The following is a 22068-nucleotide window of genomic DNA, read 5'->3' on the forward strand; positions in this document are numbered from 1 at the left end:
GGCGGGGGGACCCAAGTGTACTGGGTCTAACCATCAGAATGTGCCTTCTCCTAACAGACTCCAAACTGCACTGGATGATCCAGAACAATCACCCTGCATTCAGTGGGGCCAGAGAGCCAGGCATCTTGGGAGAGAGGGGACATTACAGGGAGGACGCCAGCGTTAAGAGCAACCAACCCTTCCATTTGTGCCAGGTCAGATTTTAACTTTTGAATTAAACCACCCATCTATATCAGGTCTTTCCATTGCCAGTATCCAGCAGGGAGTCCTCTTTTACCCAGGTAACGCATTTTCAGTTCTTGCAAACATTCCTCACAACAGAATTTCCAGCTCAGCACTAGCCTGGCCTCCCTCCTCTGGCTACAACTCAGTCTAAGATAGTGCTCCAAACTGGGCACCCCCACCCCCACCCCCAAGAATGGCCTATTTCCCCGTGCTGAATGGAATGTGCCTCTCCCCTCCTTTCTCACTCTGGAATACTGTGAGTGGTATTTCAATTAAACACAATGAGATCATCACACACTTTTGTTGGCCACAACTGAGAATGGCTTATAAAAATGATAATTAACATTTACTGCCTGCCAGGGACTATTCTAGTGCTCTGCATATTTTAATGCATTTAATCCTTACAATAATCTTACGAGATAGGTACTCGTATTACTTACTGATGAGGAAACTGAGGCACTTAGGTTAAATAACTGCCCAAGAGAGAGCCAGTGAGGAGTGGGGGTTCAAACCCAGGCAGCCTGCCTTCCAGTCCATGCTCTTGGCCAGGTGCTACCCTTTCTCCACACGTCGAGCACCATTCTAGGAACTTCACAAGGATCATCTCATATGACCCTCATAACAACCCCACGAAGATAATCCTGAGGCTCTGTAAGATCTCTGGAATACCTTTTGCATCATCAAAAGGATCAAACTTAGAATAGCTTGCATCTGGATTCTTTTAAAAAAAAAATCTATAGGTCACAGGTGCTAGAAAGAGAACTTCTGATTAGCCAGAACCTTACATTCTGTTTTGGATAAATAGTAATTCAAAGAAAGTGCTTGGGGCTGCCATCATTGGACAAAGTGTGACCCTGACCATAAACTTTGGAAGAGGCCCCCAGAGTTCTAAATGTAAGAACTTTAATAAAGAATGAAACAAGATTGAAGACAGTTTTTCATTACAGTTAATCTCATCAGGGATGTTTTTAGTTATCTGCAGTCTGAAGCTAGGTCTACTAAAGGTTATATACTATGCTGAGAAAAGGGCTCTTGGGTTGATCATATTCAGGTTAGCTAAAGGTTGCTATGTACAATAAAGCAACAGAAAGATCTCGAATTTTCTTCTCAACTACAAACGCAATAGTTGTTTTCCAAACACCACAGAGGTAGTAGAAAAAGGCCCCGCCTCACCAACCACAGTAACGGTTGAATGTATACATTCCACCTTCCATTACGCTCACGTACTTGTATATGTGCATTTCAATTTTTAAAAGGTAGGAGCACACTGTACACGATACTCGACATACATCACTGTTCACGTAAGGCATCAGGGCATGTTCCAGGCCAGCACATCTGGGTCTAATTATACGTTCCAACAACTGTGTATTATTTTATACGGGAAGCATCGCCACTCACTTTCCAGTTCCCTTACTGATGGGTATGCAGGCTGATTCTGGTTTTTCAAAAGACAAATAATGCCACAATAAACAACCTTAGATATATATCCTTACTTAATCCGCTAGATTGCTGGTCAAGGGGTATGAGTAGTTTAAATTTGACAGATGCCAAAATTTGTCCCCAAAAGAGTTGGGGTAACTTGCACTCCCAACACACTTCATAAAAATGTCCATTTCCCTACATCCTCACCACCACATTGCCAATTTTTAAATCTAATGGGTGAAAAACAAGGTATATCAGTGACCTGCTATTCCTTTCCTCAGTGACTGAGGCAGCTGAGCACTGGTCCCTGCTGATGGGTCATTTGCATTTCTTCTACAGACGGTCAGGATACAGCCTTTGACCATTTTTCTAATGGGCTGTCTTTTTCTTATTAATGTGTACGAGCCTTTCACTTATTAGGAATAGTAACCTTTAGTAATGTGTACTGCCATTATTATGTGTTTGTCTTTCACTTTGTGGTATTTTTGTCCTACAGAAATTTTTTATTTTTACATAGTTATATCCATTTTAATCTTTTATGACTTGAGTTTTTCCTTGCTTAACCCTCAAGTTCTGCAATTAGTCTGTTTCTAGTAGCTTAACCTTTATTTTATATTTAGATCTCCAATTTTCCTGAATTATTTGGAAGGTGGCCTGCCAAGCAAATATTTACTTAGTCCTTGACAGCTGACCATCAAAGTGTAATGGTGTACCCAGTGAGTGAAAGGACTATCCCATAAAACTGAAACCAAGTCACTGCTGAAGCAACTGTAAACCAGGACACCTTTGTTCATCTTAAAGACACCAAGTCAGCACTTTTTTGAGTATGAAAGAGCAGAGAAGTTCCATTTCTGTCTGATATGAACAAACATACTTCCTCTTTTAGGTAAACTATACACATAAAAAACTCAATTCACTCAGCAATCAAATTTCTAAGTGCTTGGATGAAAACTACTAATTTAGCACAAAATCTGAAAACATTTAATGTGTTCTTTCTACATTTTTCTTCAGACTATAAAAATTAAGTGGCTTGGAGGCAGGAACATTATATGTGATATTTAAAACAAAAATCAAAGAACTAAACAAAATACAGTTGGTGTCATCTGAGCAGTGTGATATTTCCTCTCTTTGGACACGTGTGTTTTCACAAAATCCATTTAAGAGTGCATTCTTCCCCTTGTAAGTAGCTGTTACAGTTCACAGCTCATATACTAACATCTCCTAAGCACTGACTGCGCGCTCCACCCTGCACCAAGCACTCTACGGGGATCGCTCTAATCCACGTGCTAACAGTAGGAGGTGACGCTCCTGTTCCAGATGTGGGAACAGCCACAGAAGGCACAGTTGGCAAGAGCCGAGTTGGGATTCGCAACCAGTCTGATCACACGTCTAGAACAACTCTTTTTGGGGAAATGACCAGATCTTGCATCGTTCCCTGCATTAGCTCAGAAATCTGTGGCACCTGCGTATCACGTGTGAAGGTCACAACCCTACAGTTCAGCCTCCTCTTGCCATCCACTTGATGAAGCCAACCTTATTTTCCTTGCATTTACTATATTTTTAATTTTATCAGTCAATATCATAGATTTTCTAAAACAAAATAAGGTGTTTAAATTAATTTCTCAAAAATCACAAGATTGTGAAATCCGACTATTCTTGTTCAAATGACTTTTTTAACCTGTTATATCTTATCTTGTTGGTTAACAACTGCCTGTCAAGGTAACTCTGGATCCCAATTCCATCACTCACTTTAGTACTTATCCCTCTCAGCTTTCTGTCATCTACAAATTCAGAAACATGCCTTCTTTGCTTTTAAAGCTATTTTTAAAAATACACTCAGCCAAGCAGGGCCTGTTGACAGTGTCAGTGCCCTCCCCGCAGGCACCGAGCAGTTCGCTAGCCCACTCTCCAGGAAAGGGGGGTTTAAACACCATGCAGCCCCCCCCGCCACCCTGGCATCTCAGCCAGGGTCGGATATGCCCTCCCCGCTGTATTTGGCGACAGGCTGCCAAGTGCCAACTTGTAAGAGTCGTCAGGTTTTGTATCATTTCAAGGGTGCCGTCCCCGGAGCAGACCCAATTTCAGGTAAAAAGTTATGGAGATTTTTAAGAAATGACAGGCTTACAGGCACATCTGTGAATCCAAACTCTGCCCCAGACATATTCAGATAGAAGTTATACTCCACCAACAGAGTAAAAAAGACTGCATACACAAAGCCAGAGTTTTTACCCACAACTACAACAATCTAGAAAACAAATGGCCCAGTTGAGAACACAGGCTCAAGGCCCACTTATTTAGATGCCTCTGTACCATCAGCATGGTCAGAGGGGTAAGAGTGCCGTCACTAGGAATAACAGCCCCATAAAGACCGGCCAGGCTGTGCACCTGTGACAAGCCAGAATCCAGGCTCTGCGGAGAGCAGGACCACCCCTTCCTTAGGGCCCCAAGTCGCACCCCTCCTCCACACTGGTATGCTCAGGCCAACTGGGGAACTAAACGTTCCCCCTTTGAGCACATTGTTCCCTTGCCTAGAAACTCTGCCAATCACAGGTCTGCCCATCTTTAGAGGCTCAATTCCAGCCCCGCCTCCTTGCCCATCTCTCAGTGGACCACAAATATAACTCCTGGTGTACTCAGCATTTCCCACAGTCATTAACTTTTGCCACTTTTAATTATAATCGCTTGCATTCAGAATTAAGCTCTTTGAAAGCAAAGACTGGCTCTTATTCACCTTCGTATTCCCTAGGACAGTTCTCAAACCATGGTCTCCGGACCCCCTGCTGGGCCGTCCAGTCAAAATCCCCTAGGGATTTAATAACAGAGACGGGGGCCCTACCCCACGCTTTCGGATTTAGTGGGGCTGCGGGGAGCCTGGCAATCTGGACTTTAAAAACAAGTTGTCCATGTTTTCTGCCACCCAGTTAGGCTTGGAAATAAAGCCCTAACTACAGCATCTGGCTCAATGTCTTGCACATGAAAACATTAACAGTTCTTGCCAGATTAAACCTGGGGTGATTATACTGGACCTACAGAACTAACAAAGGCATGGTCTCACACCAGGAGCTCATCCCACAGCCTGCGGGAACTCACACCCCCGGCCCAGTTCAGGGGCGTAGATGACGGACCTGGGCGAATACCCTTAACTTTGGGGAGACGGGGAAGGTCCTGAAACCCGGACAGAACAAGAAACTACTATTAACCACAGAATCACAGGAGCACCGAGAATGAATCTCCTCTTTTGGGCTCAAAACCACGTAGGATTACGTTGGCGATTACTTCCATCTCTGGCGGAAAAACAAAGCAAAACAAAACCCCGAACTTGCGGCAGGGCCCGTACGAATAACGACGCTCAGAAGACAAGGGGCCGGAAAGCTGCGGGCAGCGAGGCGGGCAGCTCGGGGCTCCAGACCCCGCGCCACCAGCCAACTGCGGCAGACTCCCGCGCGGACCCCAGGAGGGTCAGCCTGGCCCCGGTGAGTGGCCCGCCCGCGGGGCCGCAGGGCGCTCGGCGGCCGGCACGTGTGGGCCGCACACAAAGGACGCGCGGCCTGGCTCTGCCCTCACTTCCTACGCAGCGAACATGGCGGAGGCTCCGGACTGCCGGGCCCGGCTGGCGCAGGCCGCTCGCCCTCCCGTCCTCCCCGCCGCCCGCCTCAAGCCCGCGGGCCTCCAGGCCGCCGCCATCCCGCCCGCCCTCCCGTCCTCCCTCCCCTCGCGGGCCAGCCGCCCCCGCTCACCTGCAGCCGGGCGCGGCGAGCGCTCGGGCTCCGGCAGGTCCCCGAACAGGTCCATGGCAGAGGCTGGGTGGCGGCGGCGGCAGCGGCAGCGGCAGCAGACGCGCAGCCCGCGAGCGGCGGGGGGCTCCACACCCGGCGGCGGCGGCGGTGGCGGGGCGGCGGCGGCCCGGACGCCGTCAATCACGCGAAGGCGGGCCCGGAACGCCACCAATCGGCGCGCGGCGTGGCCCGGCCGCCCCAGAGTTCTGCGCGCGGAAGGGGCGGGGAGGTAAGGGGGCGGGGCGTCGCGTCGCGCACGCGTGCAGGAGTCCCACTGGTGGGCCGTGCCTGTATGCCGGCCCGCAGAGCTGACGCCGTGTTTCCCGCGGAAGCCTGCGCTGGGCTTTCCTGTTTTCCCATGGCACCGGCGTCTGATTCCCAGGAGGCCGGTCCAGAGAGAAGGATCTGAGCTCAAGGGAAGCTGTAGTGAACCCTGATGTCCGGGAAGGCTTCCTGAAGCCTTCCACATCCGTCCCGCTCCTCCGTTCTCACACCACCAGTGGTGGCTTCCGTTCCTGGCCCATTTTAGAGATTGAGAAACCGAAGCTTGATAGAGCGGCCCAGTGCTTTGGACAGAAACTCCATAAGATGCAGGATAGAGAGGAGACATCCCTCCACCTGTCTGCACCCACCTGGGCAAGTGGGGGGCGCGAGAAATAGGGGGCTTCCATGTGATCCGGAAAAGAAGCGGGTGACAACAGGAGAGCTGGCCTGGTACGCACAGCCAGGCCTTGGTGTTCTCCCGCTGAAGGCGCACGATTTCATAAAACATCGACGTCAGGCTGTGATAGATCAAGACAAAAACGAGCCTATTCTAATGTCTGAACACAAAAAACGTTGAGTTTTGTCCAAGCCACCAAATGACCAGGCATCCCTCTCGGCTAATAAGAGTGACTGCTGCTTCTTTACCAATTCCAAGTTCAGCCTTTGTCTAGTCTTCTTACCTTCTAGATAAGATGAATTAAGACATCCAGTCAAGGAATTACCTCCTCTTCCTGACATCCAATGCAGAGCAAAGCCCAGCTTCCTTAACGTTTCCCCAAATCAACTAACACAAACCCAAATCTTATAAGTCCTTCCCAACATCCGGTTACTGAGGTTTCCCATGGTGGTGGTCTCCCCGGCTGTGATCAGGAACAAACCAAACTCTTAACTGCAGGTGTGTTTCTGGTGATCTCTGGCTTGAGGACATTGACTGGCCCAGGCTTTATTCCTCTCATCTGCTGGACAGCTCACTCACCACTGTTTGAAACCTTCTGCTCTCTCTTCGCCCTCAACAGGTGAACTGCTTCCTTCCTTACAGCAAAAATACTCGAGAGGGCCAGCCTGGTGGCATAGTGGTTAAGTTGGCGCGCCCCGCTTTGGTGGCCTCGGGGTTTGCAGGTTGGGATCCCAGGCACAGGCCCATGCATCAAGCCAGGCTGTGGCAGCATCCCATATATAAAGTAGAGGAAGATTGGCACAGATGTTACCTCAGAGACAGTCTTCCTCACCAAAAAACAAAAACAAAAACAGAAGAAAAGAGAAATACTCTAAAGTAACAATAACAGAATCTCCATTTCATACCTCTCATCCACTCTTCAGCCCACCCCAACCTGGCTTCCCCTATCACTTCTCCAAAACAGCACTTGTTAAGCTCACCAGGGACTTCCCACTCTGTTGCTAGATAGAACTGACCTTTTTAGTCATCATCTTCACATGACCCCCAGCAGTACTGATGCTGTTGGCCTCTCTCTCCCTTTGTTTGTGGGACACTTCACTCTCCTGGTTTTACTCCTGTTCTCTGGCTGCTCCGTCTCTGTCTCTTTTGCAGGCCCAGCTTCTTCTGCCCGGCTAATAATTGATGGAATTCTTTAAGAATTGATCCTGGGTCCTCTCCTCATTCCATACTCCCTCCTTTGGCAATCTCTTCCACACTTGGCTTGAATTATCTGTATTTCCTACGAGTTCCAGATCCACTTGTTCAAATAAGTACCCATGTGATATCTCTTGGATGTCTGAAAAGTGCCTCAAACTCAACGTGTCCCGACTGAAATCATTTTCTCTACTCCCACCCCATCCCCTTCAATCTGCTCTTCTTCCAGGGTTGACATCTCCCTGTGTTCCTACCCCAGAATCACTCTATGGAAGATAGCCTTCTAAGGTGGCCCCCGTGACCCCCATCTCCTAGTATTCAACTCTTGTGTGGCCCCCTTCCTTTGAGTGTGGCTAGGGCCTGTGACTTGCTCTGGCCAATAGAGTCCAGCAAAAGTGTCAGGATGTACGTGATTTTATGGGTGTGACTCCTTCACACAGATTTGTGACACCCATCCTGCTAGGAGACTCTCTTTCCCTTGCTGGCTTTGCAGAAGCAAGTTGCCATGTTGTGGGCTGCAATATGGAGAGGACCATGGCCAGTAACTAAGGGTGGCTTCCAGCTGACACTCAGCAAGAAACTAAGGCCTTCAGCCCAAGAGCCCATGAGGAGATGAATGTTGCCAACAGCTATGTGAGCTTGGAAGCACCTCCTTCCTAGTCGAGCCTCAGATGAGACCCCAGCCCTGGTCAACATTTTGATTGCAGCTTCGCAGAGGACTCAGTTGTGCCTGGACTCCTGACCCATGGAAACTGGATGGATGTGGTTTTAAGCAGCTAAGTTTGTGATAACTTGTTATGCAGCAATAGATAACTAATACACCCTCCATCACCAAGTTCTATCAGTTTTATCCCCCCTTTTGAATCCAGCCCTGACCCCCACCCCCATGCCCACCAAGTCTGTGTCACTGAATCACAGCCTCCTTTCAGGCTTCTCCCTCAGGCCTTTTCCCAGTCCTTGTACTTGTCTTTCTCTCTGTTGTCCCAGGATGTTTTGTTCATGTGGGTTCCTTGGTTTGGAATGTTCTCCTGGGGCCTCCTTCCCTTGGGTAAATTCCATTCATTTCTCAGATTTCAGCTGAGTCATCAATTCCTCAGGAAAACCTTTCTTGAGTGCCCTAAGTAAACTCCCCCTTGACACCTCTCCTTTATATCTTTGTCATAGTTGCAGTTTTACAGTTATTTCTGTAATTATTTCATTAATGACTGTATCCTCCATCAGAATATAGGCTGTAGGAGATCAGGAACTATGTTTGGTTTTGCACATTTCTGTACTCTCAGCACCTGGCACATAAGAGTTGCTCACATATATATTGGTTGAATGAATGGATGCATAAATGAGTGAATGAATATGTCCATTTTTGATGCTCAAAGCGCATGATACAAGCCTTTCTACCTCAGGAATGTCAGGAAGGTTGGAGCCAAACATGGTGCCTCCTGTGTACTTGCTCGAGACTGCCCAAACTAAGTTCACTATTTTGCTCTTAGAAAAAGAACATGGATTTCTGAGTTTGAGCCCTTAAACTGTCTAGAGATAACGAAAATCCCTGATGTCCTGGGACATTATCAGCTGCCTACGTAGAAAATGGTATTTTCCAAAGTTTGCTGCCACAATGTCTCCCATCCCACATGCTCTTCTAAAATGTGTCTTTGCCACTCTTCCCATCAAGAGGGAGGCCTTAGTCTCCTCCTCTTGAACCTGTGTGAGCTGTGACTGCTTCGACCCATAGAGAATGGAAGGTGGTGCCATTGTCTGATATCCAAGGCTAGGTCATAAAAGGTCATGTACCTTCGCCTGATTCTCTGGAGACGCTTGCTCTGGGGGAAGACAGTCACCAAGTAGGATGTGCAGCTACTCTGAGGCTGCATGCTGGAGAAGCACCTGCAGGCACTGTGTTCAAAAACTCCATCTGAGCCTCCAGCCAACAGCCAGCGTTGACTGCCAGCCCTGTAGAGTGAGTCATCTGGGACAGCCATCCCAGTGGAACCCTCAGAGGACCCCAGCCAACATCTGACTATGACCTTATGAGGGACCCCAAGCAAGGACTGCGCAGCTAAGCCCTTTATGACTTCCTGACCCACAAAACCACAAGCAAAATTGAAAACGGTTTTTTAAGCTGCTGAGTTTTGGGGTAATTTGTTACCCAACAATAATAACAAGAAGAGAAATTTGGTACCCAGAGTGGGGTGCTGACACATCAAAAACCCAAAATATATGGTACTGTCTTTGGGACTGGGCAGCAGGCAACTGGAAGGGTCTTGAGAGACTGCTGGCACACTGATGGACCTGGAGGCTGTTGATGAGGACTTAAAGAGTGGAGAGAAAAATGTTATTGGAAGATGGAGAGAAGCATATCATTGTTACTTACTGGTGGAAAGTTTAGCAAAACCACTGCCTGCAATAATGTGGGAAGTAGAAAATGTACGCAATGAACTGATGAATTTGGCTAAGATTTCCAGGAAAAATGTTGGAAGTGCCAACTGCAGCCACATGAAGGATCTCAAGCAAGATATGCCAAGCCAAGCCCTTCTGGAATTCCTGACCTCCAAAATGTGAGCAAAATGGAGTGGTTGTTTTAAACTGCTAAGTTTTGGGGTACTTATAATGCAGCAATAATAATCCAACAACCTGTTATACAGGCTTGTTTTGTGCACTGTGAGAGAGGGCTGAAAAGTGAAGAAAATGACAAATAACTGTTCTATTTTCCGTGGCAATGGGGAGAGGAGTTTTATGGCCACTCTGGTTGGGGGAACTTTGAGTGAAGGTCAGAAAAAGCCTCTTACGCTGTGCAAAATAATTGGCTGTACTGTTTTTATGGTGAACCATGTCCTTTAAGGAAGGGGCAGAGAACTGGGAACACCACCTGCCTGTTTGGGGCAAGTACTAGTTAGGTGCTTTGCGTATGTTAATTTGATTTAATCTCTCAACAGCCTGGAGAGGAGAGTAATATTGCTGTTTAATGGGTCTGCAGAGAGTCCCTTGAGTCTTAAGGTGGGAACCAATTAGCACTGGAGTGAGATTTCTACCTAAGGCTGGGGAGAGAACAACCAGGGACAAACAGGAATAGCAATTCTCCAAGTTCACACAGGGCCAGGAGTAGCTCCCTTATCCACTACCAGAGTGGAAAATCCTCATACTACGTGGGACGTGTGTGCCCATGCCCAAGTGCACATGCGAAATGCATAGAAATGGTCAAAGGGCTCTGAACGGGCCTCGACCAGACATCCGCAGAACCTTCTACCTGGGGCTTTGAAGGTCGAGTGTGACTTCAGATACCTAAATGAGAGGTTCATTTTGGGTAGAGGGCAGAGCACAAAGACATGGATATGGGGCTGCCGCACCTCTGTGAGGGATGGAGAGAAGTTGGGTAGGTGGGTGGGACTTAGGGTCCCAAGTCAACTTGGGGTCATTTCACAAGGGGTCCTAAGTGCCAAGATGAGTTTAGCCCAATAGAGCTTTTGCAATTAGAAAAATCTCAGTGTTCCAAAAAGGTGATGAATGGGTGCACCCTCTCCTGCTTCTACCCTCTGCCTGAAATCTGCAGCCATTTCATGGAATGAGAGACTCAGCTATTGTCATGGCAGAAAGAGCCCCAGAGGGCTTGTAATCCCACCTGTTTCACATTAGAGGGGAAATATGGCCCACTCTAAACTCCCCTTTTCAGATTCAATTTATTGGTTTCTCTTTATCCAATTGTTGGAGTGTCCCAGGGCATGGTCCTAGACCCTCTTTTGTCTTCAATTTACTCTCCTCCAAAGTCATCTGTATTAGTTCTTTGGCTTTAAATACACCTATATTCTGATGACACACCTGTGGATATCTCTTGCCCTAACCTCTTCTCAGAATGCTACGTACATATATCCCCAGCTGTCCACTCAACGTCCCCACTTGGATGTCTAATAGGCATCTTGAACTAAAAATATGAAAAATGCAACTCTCGCCTTCTCCCCAAAAAACCTGTTCTCCCCAGTCTTTCTCAAATCACCATCCATCCGGTGGCTCCGCCATAACTAAGTCTCGCCTTGGACTCCTACTTTCCCTTATCCCAGACATTCCATCCAGTAGTAGGTCTTGCCTGTTCTACTTCCAAGACTCTTCCACGTCCCATTTCCGCCACTGCGATCCCGGACCAAGCCGCGTTATTTCTTTCCTAGACAAAGGAGACTGCATCCTCTCTGTTAGACGCTTGCCCTCCTACAGTTGATTTTCCAGGAAAGGAGAGAGATCTTTTAAAAACATAACTCGGCCCATTGCCCTCCCCTGCTTTATGTCTTTCAGTTGCTTCCCTTTTACTTAGAAGAAAACCCAAACTCCTCGCCATGCTTATGAGGCCCTCCATGATCTCACCTCATGTAGGTATCTCCAGCCAGCCTCATGCAGCCCACCCTTGACTGTGGCTCCGCCCCGGCCACCTTTCTTTCTCCAGGATTCACCGGGCTGTTTGGACCTCAACCCCGGGTTTGCAGGTCCCTCTGATTGGAACAACTTCCTCCTGCTCTTGAAGTGGCTGCCACCAGCTCAGCCCCCAAATTCAGCTCAAAGGTCACTTCTTCAAAAAGCTGTCCTGGACCCCCATCACAGGTACTTAGGTAGCAATACAAATTTTATTTATGAATATATTTGACTTGTCACAACTGAGACTTGATCAAACATTTTATGAAATTTTTTAACCAGGAAAATAAATTTACCAGGAAAATTTAATACTTTATTCACATAAGATAGTGATAAATAGTTCACTGTTATTCACTTTTTATGTAAAACAATTGTTTTACTGCTTTCTTTCCACCAGGTACATCATTTTCTGCTATTTGTAATGATCAATTTCTGTATTTTTTTTTAGTAAACTTTTTTTGTTGAAACAAAACCATGCTTATAGGAAAGTACACAAATCCTAAGAGTAGAGCTTGATGAATTTTTACAAAGTGAACTCATCCATTAACTGGGATCCAGATCAAAACACAGAACCTTTCATGTACCCCAGAAGCCACTTCCAGTCACAACCCCTCAAGGGTAGCACTATGCCACAGATTCGTTTTGCCTGGGTTTGAACTTTATATAAACAGAATCATCTAGAATGTGCTCTTCTAACTCTGACTTCTTTTGCTCAACGTTATGTTGGTGAGATTCATCCATATTGTTAATAGTCGTAGTTCATTCCCTCTCATAATACTTTTTTGTTTGATGTACAAAACCGCTTTATGTATGTATTCTCGCATTGATGAACAGCTGAGCTGTATCCAGTCTGGGCCTCTTACAGACAGTGCTGCTAGGAACATTCCTGTACACTGGTACTCATTTCTGTCGGGATATGTCCGGGCGTGGAATTACTGGGTCATAGGGCACATTTATGTCCAACTTAGTCGATACTCTCCTTAGTTGATTTTTTAATTAAAGTAAAATATATATGACAGAAAATTTACCATTTTAGCCATTTTTTTTGAGTGTGTGTGAGGAAGATTAGCCCTGAGCTAACATCCGTTGCCAATCTTCCTCTTTTTGCTGAGGGAGAGTGGCCCTGAGCTAACATCCGTGCCCATTTTCCTCTACTTTATATGGGACGCCGCCACAGCATGGCTTGACAAGTGGTGTGTTGGTCTGTGCTCAGGATCTGAACCCGCGAACCCCGGGCTGCTGAAGCAGAGTGTGCAAACTTAACCACTATGCCACCGGGCTGGCCCCCCATTTTAACCATTTTTAAGTGTACAATTCAGTGGCATTAAGCACATTCACAGTATTGTGCAATCAATATCACTATCTATTTCCAGAACTTTTCATTATCCCAAAGAGAAACTGTGTACCCATTAATATCACTCTATCACTCCCTTCTTCTGGCTCCTGGAAACCTCTGTTCTACTTTGTTTCTATGAATTTGCCTATTCTAGGCACCTCATGTAAGTGGAATCATACACTATTTGTTGTATTTGGCTTATTTCACCTAGCAAAATGTTCTCAGGATTCATCCATGTTGTAGCATATATCAAAACTTCATTCCTTTTTATGGCTGAATAATATTCCATTGTATGGATAGACCACATTTTGTTTAAACATACATCTGTTGATGGACACTTGAGTTGTTTCCACCTTTTGGCTATTGTGAAAAACACTTGTATGAACATTGGTGTACAATCATCTGAGTCACTATTTTCAATTCTTTTGGGTATATCTAGGAGTGGAATCCGTGGGTCATGTGGTAATTCTGTGTAGCTTTTTTTTTTTTTTTGCTGAGGAATAGGCTAATATCTATTGCCAGTCCTTCTTTTTGCTTGTGGAAGATTCACTCTGAGCTAACATCTGTGCCAATCTTCCTCTATTTTGTATGTGGGTCACTGCCAGAGCATGGCCACAAAGTGGTGTAGGTCTGCGCCCGGGATCTTAACCTGGGCCACTGAAGCAGAGCGCGCCGAATTTAACCACTAGGCCATGGGGCCGGCCTCATCTGTGTAGCTTTCTGAAGAACCACCAAACTGTTTTCCACAGTGACTATACCATTTTTCATTCCCATCAGCAATTGATTTCTATATTTTCACTAAAAAATGTTATGTACACCTACTTGTTAAATATTGTAATTCATATAAAGTTAATTTAAATTAAATATAGTATATTTGCTATAATTATTACATTACTAAATACATTTTAAATGTGTACTAAGATTTTTTAGACAAATAAGGTATCTAAAAAGGCAAGTGATGCAATATTCAGGAAAAGAAGAAAAATATATTCAGATATGGATCAAAATTATATGGGACAATTACAAGTTTGGCTAGAAAAACAGTATTCCAGCTAAACTGAGAGTCCCTTAACATTGACATTATTAGAACTTATATAGATTTTACAGAACTTATATAGACATATTACCATCAAATTCAGAGTTAAAGATTCTTCTTCAGAAAATGAAGAGAAATATTAGATATTTCAGAAACTAGTGAATATGAGTGTGAGCCAAAGCAAGAAGATGCCATTTGAAATACATTAATAATTCTCCATTGCAGCTGCTACTTTGTGATAAAAACAATTTTAAGAGAACAGAGACCTGACAAAGAGCAAGACATAGATTTTGAGAATCCATTTCACATGATGACTAAAGATTTTTCTAAAGACTTGTTTTTTAAATGTTCTAATGGCCTGTGAATTCATTGTGATTGGCTCATTTATTCCAAAAATTGTCTTTTTCATGCATACTTTTCCACAGTAATATTACAGAATCAAATTTTGCAACTCAAAAAAAGATTTCAAGGATTAGAAAAATTTAAACAAATTTGTGACCATGAAAATTTGATGTTTCATTATGCTTCTTTAAAATGGAAGTGTTTTTTTTTAAATATTCAAACTGATAGTTTAATAGATGATGCTTTGCAGAAGAGGATAAGATCAGAGAAACAAAAATGGCAGAATGTTTTGAGTGATTTTAGATGTTACCCATTGAGCAAAAAATAATTTACATCATAGAGAATTACGAGAAATTATCGGAAGTCCATGTGTCTAATAAAATTCAAAACAAATGTATAATGCCACAAGCAAATCCTGTTAGATCTGAAATACTATCAAGAATAAAGGAAGCAGATACTTTTGCTTACTTTTTGATTGTACACCAGATGTAGCCCATTGTGAACAAGTGTCAGACTATGAGTCTGCTCACATTAAGAATAACGTCATAAGTTGTATCGACTTTATCGAAATTAAAGAAAAAACTTTCTAGGTCTTGGGCCGGCCCCGTGGCTCAGTGGTTAAGTGCGCGCGCTCCGCTACTGGCGGCCCGGGTTCGGATCCTGGGCGCGCACGGACACACTGCTGCTGAGGCCGCGTCCCACATACACCAACTAGAAGGATGTGCAGCTATGACATAAAACTATCTACTGGGGCCTTGGGGGAAAAATGAATAAATAAATTAAAAAAAACAAAAACAAAAAACTTTCTAGGTCTAGCTTATGAAATTAGAGGTTGGAAAAAGATACTGACATAAAAAATGCTTGTGACCAGGGATGTACTAAAGTGAATCACAATAAGATGAGGTATGCCTGCACACATTTGTCAAAACTCAGGAAATGTTCATTTATAAGCAGGGCATTTCTTTGTAAGTTTTACATCCACAGAAAGACTGTGGATAATGAATTCTAGTTAATGATGTGCATGCTGAAATGTTTAGGGGAAAGCATACTTAAGGCTATAATTTCCTCTGAATGCATCAAAAATAAAATGGGTTAATGGAGGGTTGCCTAGATATAATAAAGTGATCAAGTTTAGTAAAATAGGAATGGTACAATTGGTGGTGGGTATACAGATGTGTAGTGTAAAATTCATTCCACCTTGCTGTATGTTTGCAAATTTCCATAATAAACTGTTGGGGAAAAGAGGAGGGAGCTCTAGTCCTCTAGACTGTGCTTCAAACGCTGGTCCTTCTGAGAGCTGGCCCGGTCCAGGGAAGAACTCCCGCTCACCTGAGTCTCCCCAGGTGGCGGGACTCGGACAGATCTGGGTACAAGTTCCTGAGAGAGAGGTGGGCAAACCGCAAGGTGGCTGGATCAAGCCTTGGAGGGAAGAAGGGGCAGGAAGAATTTGGCACTGGGCAAGGGGCGATATGCAGTAGGCTCCCAAAACAGGGCAGGCCCGGGCCTGGAACCTTCCTGCCTCTTCCCCCACCTCCTCTCATTCCCTTCCGTTCTGTGGGGCATAGGCAGGGCAAGGCTGACAGATTTGCTGGTAAAGAAATCATGAGCCCTTTTTAGATTCAGTTTATTAGTTACACAGAGTATGAAAGGAAGAGCAGCCAAAGGCGCCAGCTCCCATGGCCCTTGCACAGGGTGACACCGTAAGTGACCAGATAACTGCAACATGAATGACCGAAAACCCTGTTTCTAAGGAGCCGCTGCCCCACTGGAGTTAAGCTCTCCTATGGCCTCAGGCCTCGTCAGAACCTGGAGGCCCTGTGACACTGAGTCAGGACAGCCTCCGGGAAAGACAGAGAGGCGAGTGGACACGGCCTTGAAGCAGCTCCTCCCACACTCTCGTGTTCCAGGAGGACCACGACACATAGATTCAGGACCAAGACTTAGGGTCAGCTATGGTACAAGCCTTGTCTGTGTGGCTTCTGTGGATACGTGCAAGGGCACCAGGGCAGAGCTGTGCCTACGCTTCCTTCTCGGGCTTTCCTTAGCATTCCTCCACTCCCGAGATGGCACCATCAGGGGCCTCTGGATGTATAAATAGATTGGGGGCCCAACCTGACTCTGAGGAAAAGACAAATAACTTGTAAGCTTAAGAAAAGATGCTCTAGGGGCCGGCCTAGTGGTGTAGGAGTTAAGTTTGTGCGCTCCGCTTTGGCGGCCCAGGGTTCGCGGGTTCAGATCCTGGGCACGGACCTACTCACTGCTCATGAAGCCATGCTGAGGTGGCATCCCACATAGAAGAACTAGAAGGACCTACAACTAGGATATAAAATGAATGGACAGCTCGTGTGCGCATTGTAAAAAAAAAAAAAAAAAGATGCTCTATGTCACTCAGGAAATGGGAATTACAAACAATCAGATGCCTTGGAAAGGCTTCAACAGGGACGGGTGTAGACAGAGCACTTCTCTAAGGAGTGCCCCTCTGTCACTGCATTTAACTCTCAGTGCATCTCACCTCGTTAACAACACACTGACGGGCATCACCGTCTCTGGTGAGATCCACGCCGGGAGGGCTAGGGGACGGCAGGAAGAGCAGACAGAGTGGCGGCTAGTGGGTTGTGGCAGGCACCCTTACATGGCCCTCCGTGATCCCCACTCTCCTGATATGTACACCCTCTGGGATCCCCTCCCCTGGAGTGTGGGCCATGAATACGGCAAAAGTGACAAGACGCCACTTCTGAAACGAGGTTACGAAAGACTGCCTTCCATCTTGCTTGCTCCATCAGATGGAAGCCACCTGCCATGGTGGGAGCGGCCCTAAGGAGAGGCCCATGTGGCAAAGAACTGAGTGAGGCTTTTGGCCAAAAAGCAAAAAAGAACAAGGCCTTCAGTCTAATAGCCCGTGAGGAACTGAATCCTGCCAACAGCTACGTGAGTGAGCGTGGATGTGGCTCCTCTCTCTGTGGAGCCTCCAGATGAGGCCACAGCCCAGCTGACACTCTTGACTGCAGCCTTTTAAGATACCTTGAGGCAGAAGCACCGAGCTAAGCCGTGCCTGGATTCTGTGCTGACCCACAGAAACTGTGAGGTAATAAATATTTGTTTTAAGCTGCTCAATTGTGGGGTAATTTGTTACAGGGCATTAGATAACTTTCTCATGATCTACTTTTGTGATTTTTCTTCTACAGGGTACAGAGTCTGGAGTGATCAGCTCCTGCCAGCCCTGACTCTGCACACCCTTGTGGGGGATGCCGGGACTAGCCCCCCCAGAGCTGAGGGAGGGCCAGGAGCATGGCTGGACCGCATGGAGGCTGATCATCCTTCCAGCTCCGACTGCCAGGAAGCTGCTCCCCAGGAAGCTGTGCAAGAGCAAGATCCAGTGCAGGTGCGATGCCCGCATGAGCGCAGGCTCCACACCCTGCGGGAAAGGAGGGGAGACAAGTACAGTGAAGCCCCAGAGGCAGCACCCTCTCCAGGGCTGATCCCCTCCCAGGGAAGGCCCCCTATGCTTTACTCCGGCCCCGTCAGATCCTCCTGGTTTTCCCACCCATGTATGGTGGACTCCTTCATTTCAAGGATTGCAGATTCCCACAGGAAATTCTCAAGTCAAAATTGGGAGTATGGTGACCTCTGGGGTCTGAAATGCAAATCTTCCTCCTCTGCTCACCGTCCTACCTCCACCTGTTAGGGCGCACATCCCACCTCCTCCAGGAAGCCCTCCTTCAAGAGCCTGCCTGTCAGAGGTCACCGCACCTTTTCCTCAACCTCCCAGCCCTATGTATCGTTCTCCTCTCACAGCCTTTGTTTCTTATACATTAACAACCAGGAAACATCTGCTTCTCCTGAAATTACATTCTCCTGAAGGCAGAGGCCCTGCTCCCCCAGGAGGTGGCAAAATTTCCTGCTGGAACTCCTCCTGGTTATAGGGTACGCAGCTGCCCCCAGGGATTTGTTCTCAGCTTCCCTAAAGCAGAGTGTGCAGCCTGCCCCCTCCCCTCTGCCCGTGTCTCAGGGCTCGTTCGGAGCCCAGGGGAGGTGGCCCACACCCGGGCTGCACTCATAGAGCACAGAGGGACAGCCAAGGCTCTGGGAAGTCCAGGGATGCAGGGCCTTGGTACAGACTGGGTCTTAAGGCAAAGCCTGAGGACAAAACGCCAAGAGCTCAGTGCCCAAAGGACCTGGAGGGGCTTCTGGATGAGGAACCAGCTAACAGCCAGGCTCCTTTGAGAGTCTCAGGGTTTATGAGGAACTCTCACCAGACCCTTCGAGAACTGGGGTCTGGGCTCACTGCCTGCCCTGTAACTATGATATTCCCATATATATCCCATGGGACAGTTCCTGTGCAAATGGTGCTTCTCCCTCCTGACTTTGTCCCAGCATCCCCAACCAAGTCTATGGTCCTTTACTGAATCTGAAGTCCCCACTAACTAAAGACTCCTCCCCTGCACTGGTCCTCAGCAATGTGGACTGGGTGGCACTTTCTATCTACCAAAGGCAAGACCAGCGGGGGCTGTCTGTGGGCAGTGGAGGAAGAAACAGAGGAAAGAGGAGCATCCTGCCCATCCACTCCCAGCCCGCCGCCCCACATGGGCAGCCTGACTCCCCGCGGACTTACTGTGGCAAACACTGGGTGCACTTCCTCGGTGCCCCCGCAGCTCCTTCAGTGTGGTGAACATGGCAGTCACGGTACTGCCCGAGTAAATGAGGAATTCAGAGCCTGCTGGGGAGGGAAAGGGAGGGTTACCTGCCCTGCAGGAGCTGGACTGTCCCCCCCACACCCACTGCCAGAGAGTGGGGCACGAGGCGGCCACGGGCGGCAGCCCGCTCCCCTCTGGGAGGGAGGCTGAGGCAGGGGCAGGCTAGAGAAAGAGAAGGAAAGGCAAGAGCAGAGGGTAGAGGCGGAAAGCCCAAAGAAGGTGGGATGGAGGACGAGGGGAAAGGGGACGAGAGGAAACACAAGGAAAAGAGAGAAGGAAGGAGGCAGAGAAGAAAGAGAAAGGGAGACCAGAGAGAGAGAGGAAGAGACGGAGACTGTGAGATGAGGAACGGGCAAAGAGGAGAGCAGGAGAGGATGAAGATGCAAAGAAAAAGGTCTCTGACCAACTTACCTAAAACACACCATCACTCTGTCCCCTGGACCTGATTTACTTTTCTTCTTGGCATGTAAACACCGCCTGCCATATCATATATTTATTGTCTGTTTCCCTCATTGCAGTGTAAGCTTGAGGAGAAACCTTTATCAACAGCAAGAACAATGCCGGACAAAGAGCAGGCATTCAATAAATATTGTAGAATGAATAAATAAACCTTGTCTGAAATATACCATCAGAGAACGAAAGAGAAACCTTGGAAATGGCATAAAACCAGGAGTGACCAGGAAAGTCTTCACACAGGTGGTATCCGAGCCAACCTGGAAGGCAAGCAGAGGGCAGAGAAGTGCGTCAGTGGGGCAGCAAGACAAACACCTGGCGAGGGGATGGGAACAGGATGGGTGCTGAAAGGCAAAGCTGGGAAGTTCTGAGTTGACCCACGGGGTCGGTAACTTTGCTCATTTGCAAATCTGCTAACCTGCAGAGTGTTGGGCTTTCGAAGGACTGAAGTTCAGGAGGTAATACTAGATGTAGAGAGTTTTCTTAATGACCACTACCATTCTCCAGGTGGGAGATAAGAACCTGAACCAAGAATGTAGCAGCAGGGACAGAGGGAAAGAGACGAGGTATAAGACGCAAACTCATTCATTCATTCAACCTATTTGCATAAATTCAACTAGAGCTCCAGAGAGGACTGGGCTGGAAGTCGTTTTCAGAGTCAGTGACACAGTAGGCAAAGCCATGGAGATCATACAGATTGTAGTCTAGAGATAAGACGGCCAGGGAAAGAAATGTAGGACACAGCAATATTTAAAGGGTAGGCTGAGGAGGAGAGCCCTGTCTAGAATCTGGGAAGGAACGATTGAAGAGGAAGCAAGAAAACTTCCAGGACAGAGACCAGTGTTTTAAGAAGCACGAGGTTACTGACATGAGGTTAGTGGCAAATGCTGCAACATTTAGGTAAGATGAAAACTGACGAGTCTATTGGCAATTAGGACTTCATCGGAGTCTGCTGAAAGTTTTCAGTAGAATGGTGGGAAATGTGGGCCATATTGAAATTTTGTGACAAGCAAGCAGGTGAGGAAATGAACAAAATGAGAATGGAGACTATTTTCAAGACACACAACTGTGAAGGAAACGCTAGGGCAATAACCAGGAGATCTCAATGAGGTCTAAACCAGTTTCCTGGGATCCAGTGGACAAGACAGAAGGTATGAGCGTGAGGTTTTGGAGCAGGTTCAACTGTGAGGAGTGACAAGGTCCACGGCATGGTTCTTGACTTAGCTGTCTAAGGGAACATACGAGACTGCCCCAGGTTAAGGTGGGGCAGGATCTGGGAGAGGAAGGCAGTACCCTAACTGTCATCCCTTGACGGCAGAGGGAGTGCACGGCAAGTGGAAGCAGGACAGGGACGGCCAAAGCACACATCCTCAAGGGAGGGCGATATTTCTACGTGAGGATGGAAGGGCGAACGGCCTGGCAGTTCCCACGAGGAGCTGGAAGGCCTCTGGGTCACGGGTGTAAAACGTTATGCCTCCTCCGTCCAGATTCATTTAAGCCCAAGGACTGACATTAATAAGCTCAGGGCTTCCCTGGCTACTCTCTTCCAAGCAATGCCTTTCTCTACCTCTGGGCAGTTGGCGGAGGCCTGTGGCTCTCTGTGGGCTCTCGCTCATTTTTAGAGCATGCAGGTTCCACGACAGCAGGGGTGGGGTCAGTCTGGTGCCATCCCAAAACAGGTGCTCATCGCTCCTGTAGAAGGACGCCGAGCAGAGCCGAGGCGTGGTCTCGCCGCGGTCAGTGCGGCTCGTGCTCCCTCCTGGCGAAACCCGCCTCCGCTCACAGCCTCAACCGCCGCCTCCTCCCTCGACATCCGTCGCTGTTGGCTTTGGCTGCACTTCGGCTGCGCGTCCAGAGCGCCTGGGACCCGAGGGGGTCAGCGGCCCTGGGCTGCAGCCGGCGGACACGACTGCCCGGCTGGCCGGGCGCCCGCTCGCCGTCACTTCCTCACGCATGAAATGCGGGGCCCGAGGTGCCGGCGCCGGCGCCTCCATCGCTCCCTCTCCCCGTCCCCGGCGTGTTGGCGAGTCCACAGCCCTGCCTCGGCCGGCCGCAGAGCACCTTAACTTACGGAGCGAGTCCCTTGCGCGCCGTTGGACTCCGTTGGGCACCGGGTTCTGACCGCGTTGTGGCCGGGGGAGGGACCTCCGGACCGGGGAGGCCTCTGGGAGTCGCAGTCCCGGCTCGGCCTGCAGCGGCCTCGGGGAAAGGGAAGTCGAAGGGTGAGAACTACATCTCCCAGGCGGTCCCGCGGCTCGCCTCGGGCGGGGTGGGGACGGAGCGGGAGGCGTGGCTAAGGCTTCGGCACCTCCAAATGCCTGCGAGCGCCTCCGACCGTGGGGCACCCGCCGAAGGTCTCCAAGCTCCTCCAGCGCCTCCGACTGCTTCCAACGGGCACCAGCGCCTCCCTGCGCTGGGCGCCGCTCGAAACCCCGGCCGCGGGCCCGCGGAGCTCCCGCTCACACATTCCGAAATCCCTCGGGTATCCCCAACGCGGGCTCCAGGCCGTCCAGGAACGGCTCGCGGGCCGGCGCGTG

The 22068-nt window shown here is 48.1% G+C and overlaps 1 protein-coding gene and 1 long non-coding RNA gene across 4 annotated transcripts in view; both read right to left on the bottom strand.

Moving 5' to 3' along the window:
- ILKAP (ILK associated serine/threonine phosphatase) overlaps positions 1-5488 on the bottom strand; it is a 33390-nt gene extending 27902 nt beyond the window's left edge. For 2 of the 3 annotated variants that reach the window (XM_058533306.1, XM_058533303.1), the window contains exon 1: positions 5385-5488. In XM_058533306.1, the coding sequence (XP_058389289.1) occupies positions 5385-5439 (55 nt within the window). In that variant the 5' untranslated portion in view covers positions 5440-5488. The remainder of the gene's footprint in view (positions 1-5384) is intronic. The other variant, XM_058533304.1, reaches the window with a different exon arrangement.
- LOC131399173 (uncharacterized) overlaps positions 1-21645 on the bottom strand; it is a 94777-nt gene extending 73132 nt beyond the window's left edge. The window contains exons 1-2 of the long non-coding RNA XR_009217064.1: positions 21603-21645; positions 19499-19791 (exon numbers count right to left, since the gene is read on the bottom strand). This is a non-coding gene — a long non-coding RNA (uncharacterized LOC131399173). The remainder of the gene's footprint in view (positions 1-19498; positions 19792-21602) is intronic.
- Positions 21646-22068: the final 423 nt, after the last annotated feature.

This window comes from Diceros bicornis, chromosome 37, assembly GCF_020826845.1.
Source record: "Diceros bicornis minor isolate mBicDic1 chromosome 37, mDicBic1.mat.cur, whole genome shotgun sequence".
NCBI classification, from domain to species: Eukaryota; Metazoa; Chordata; class Mammalia; order Perissodactyla; family Rhinocerotidae; genus Diceros; species Diceros bicornis.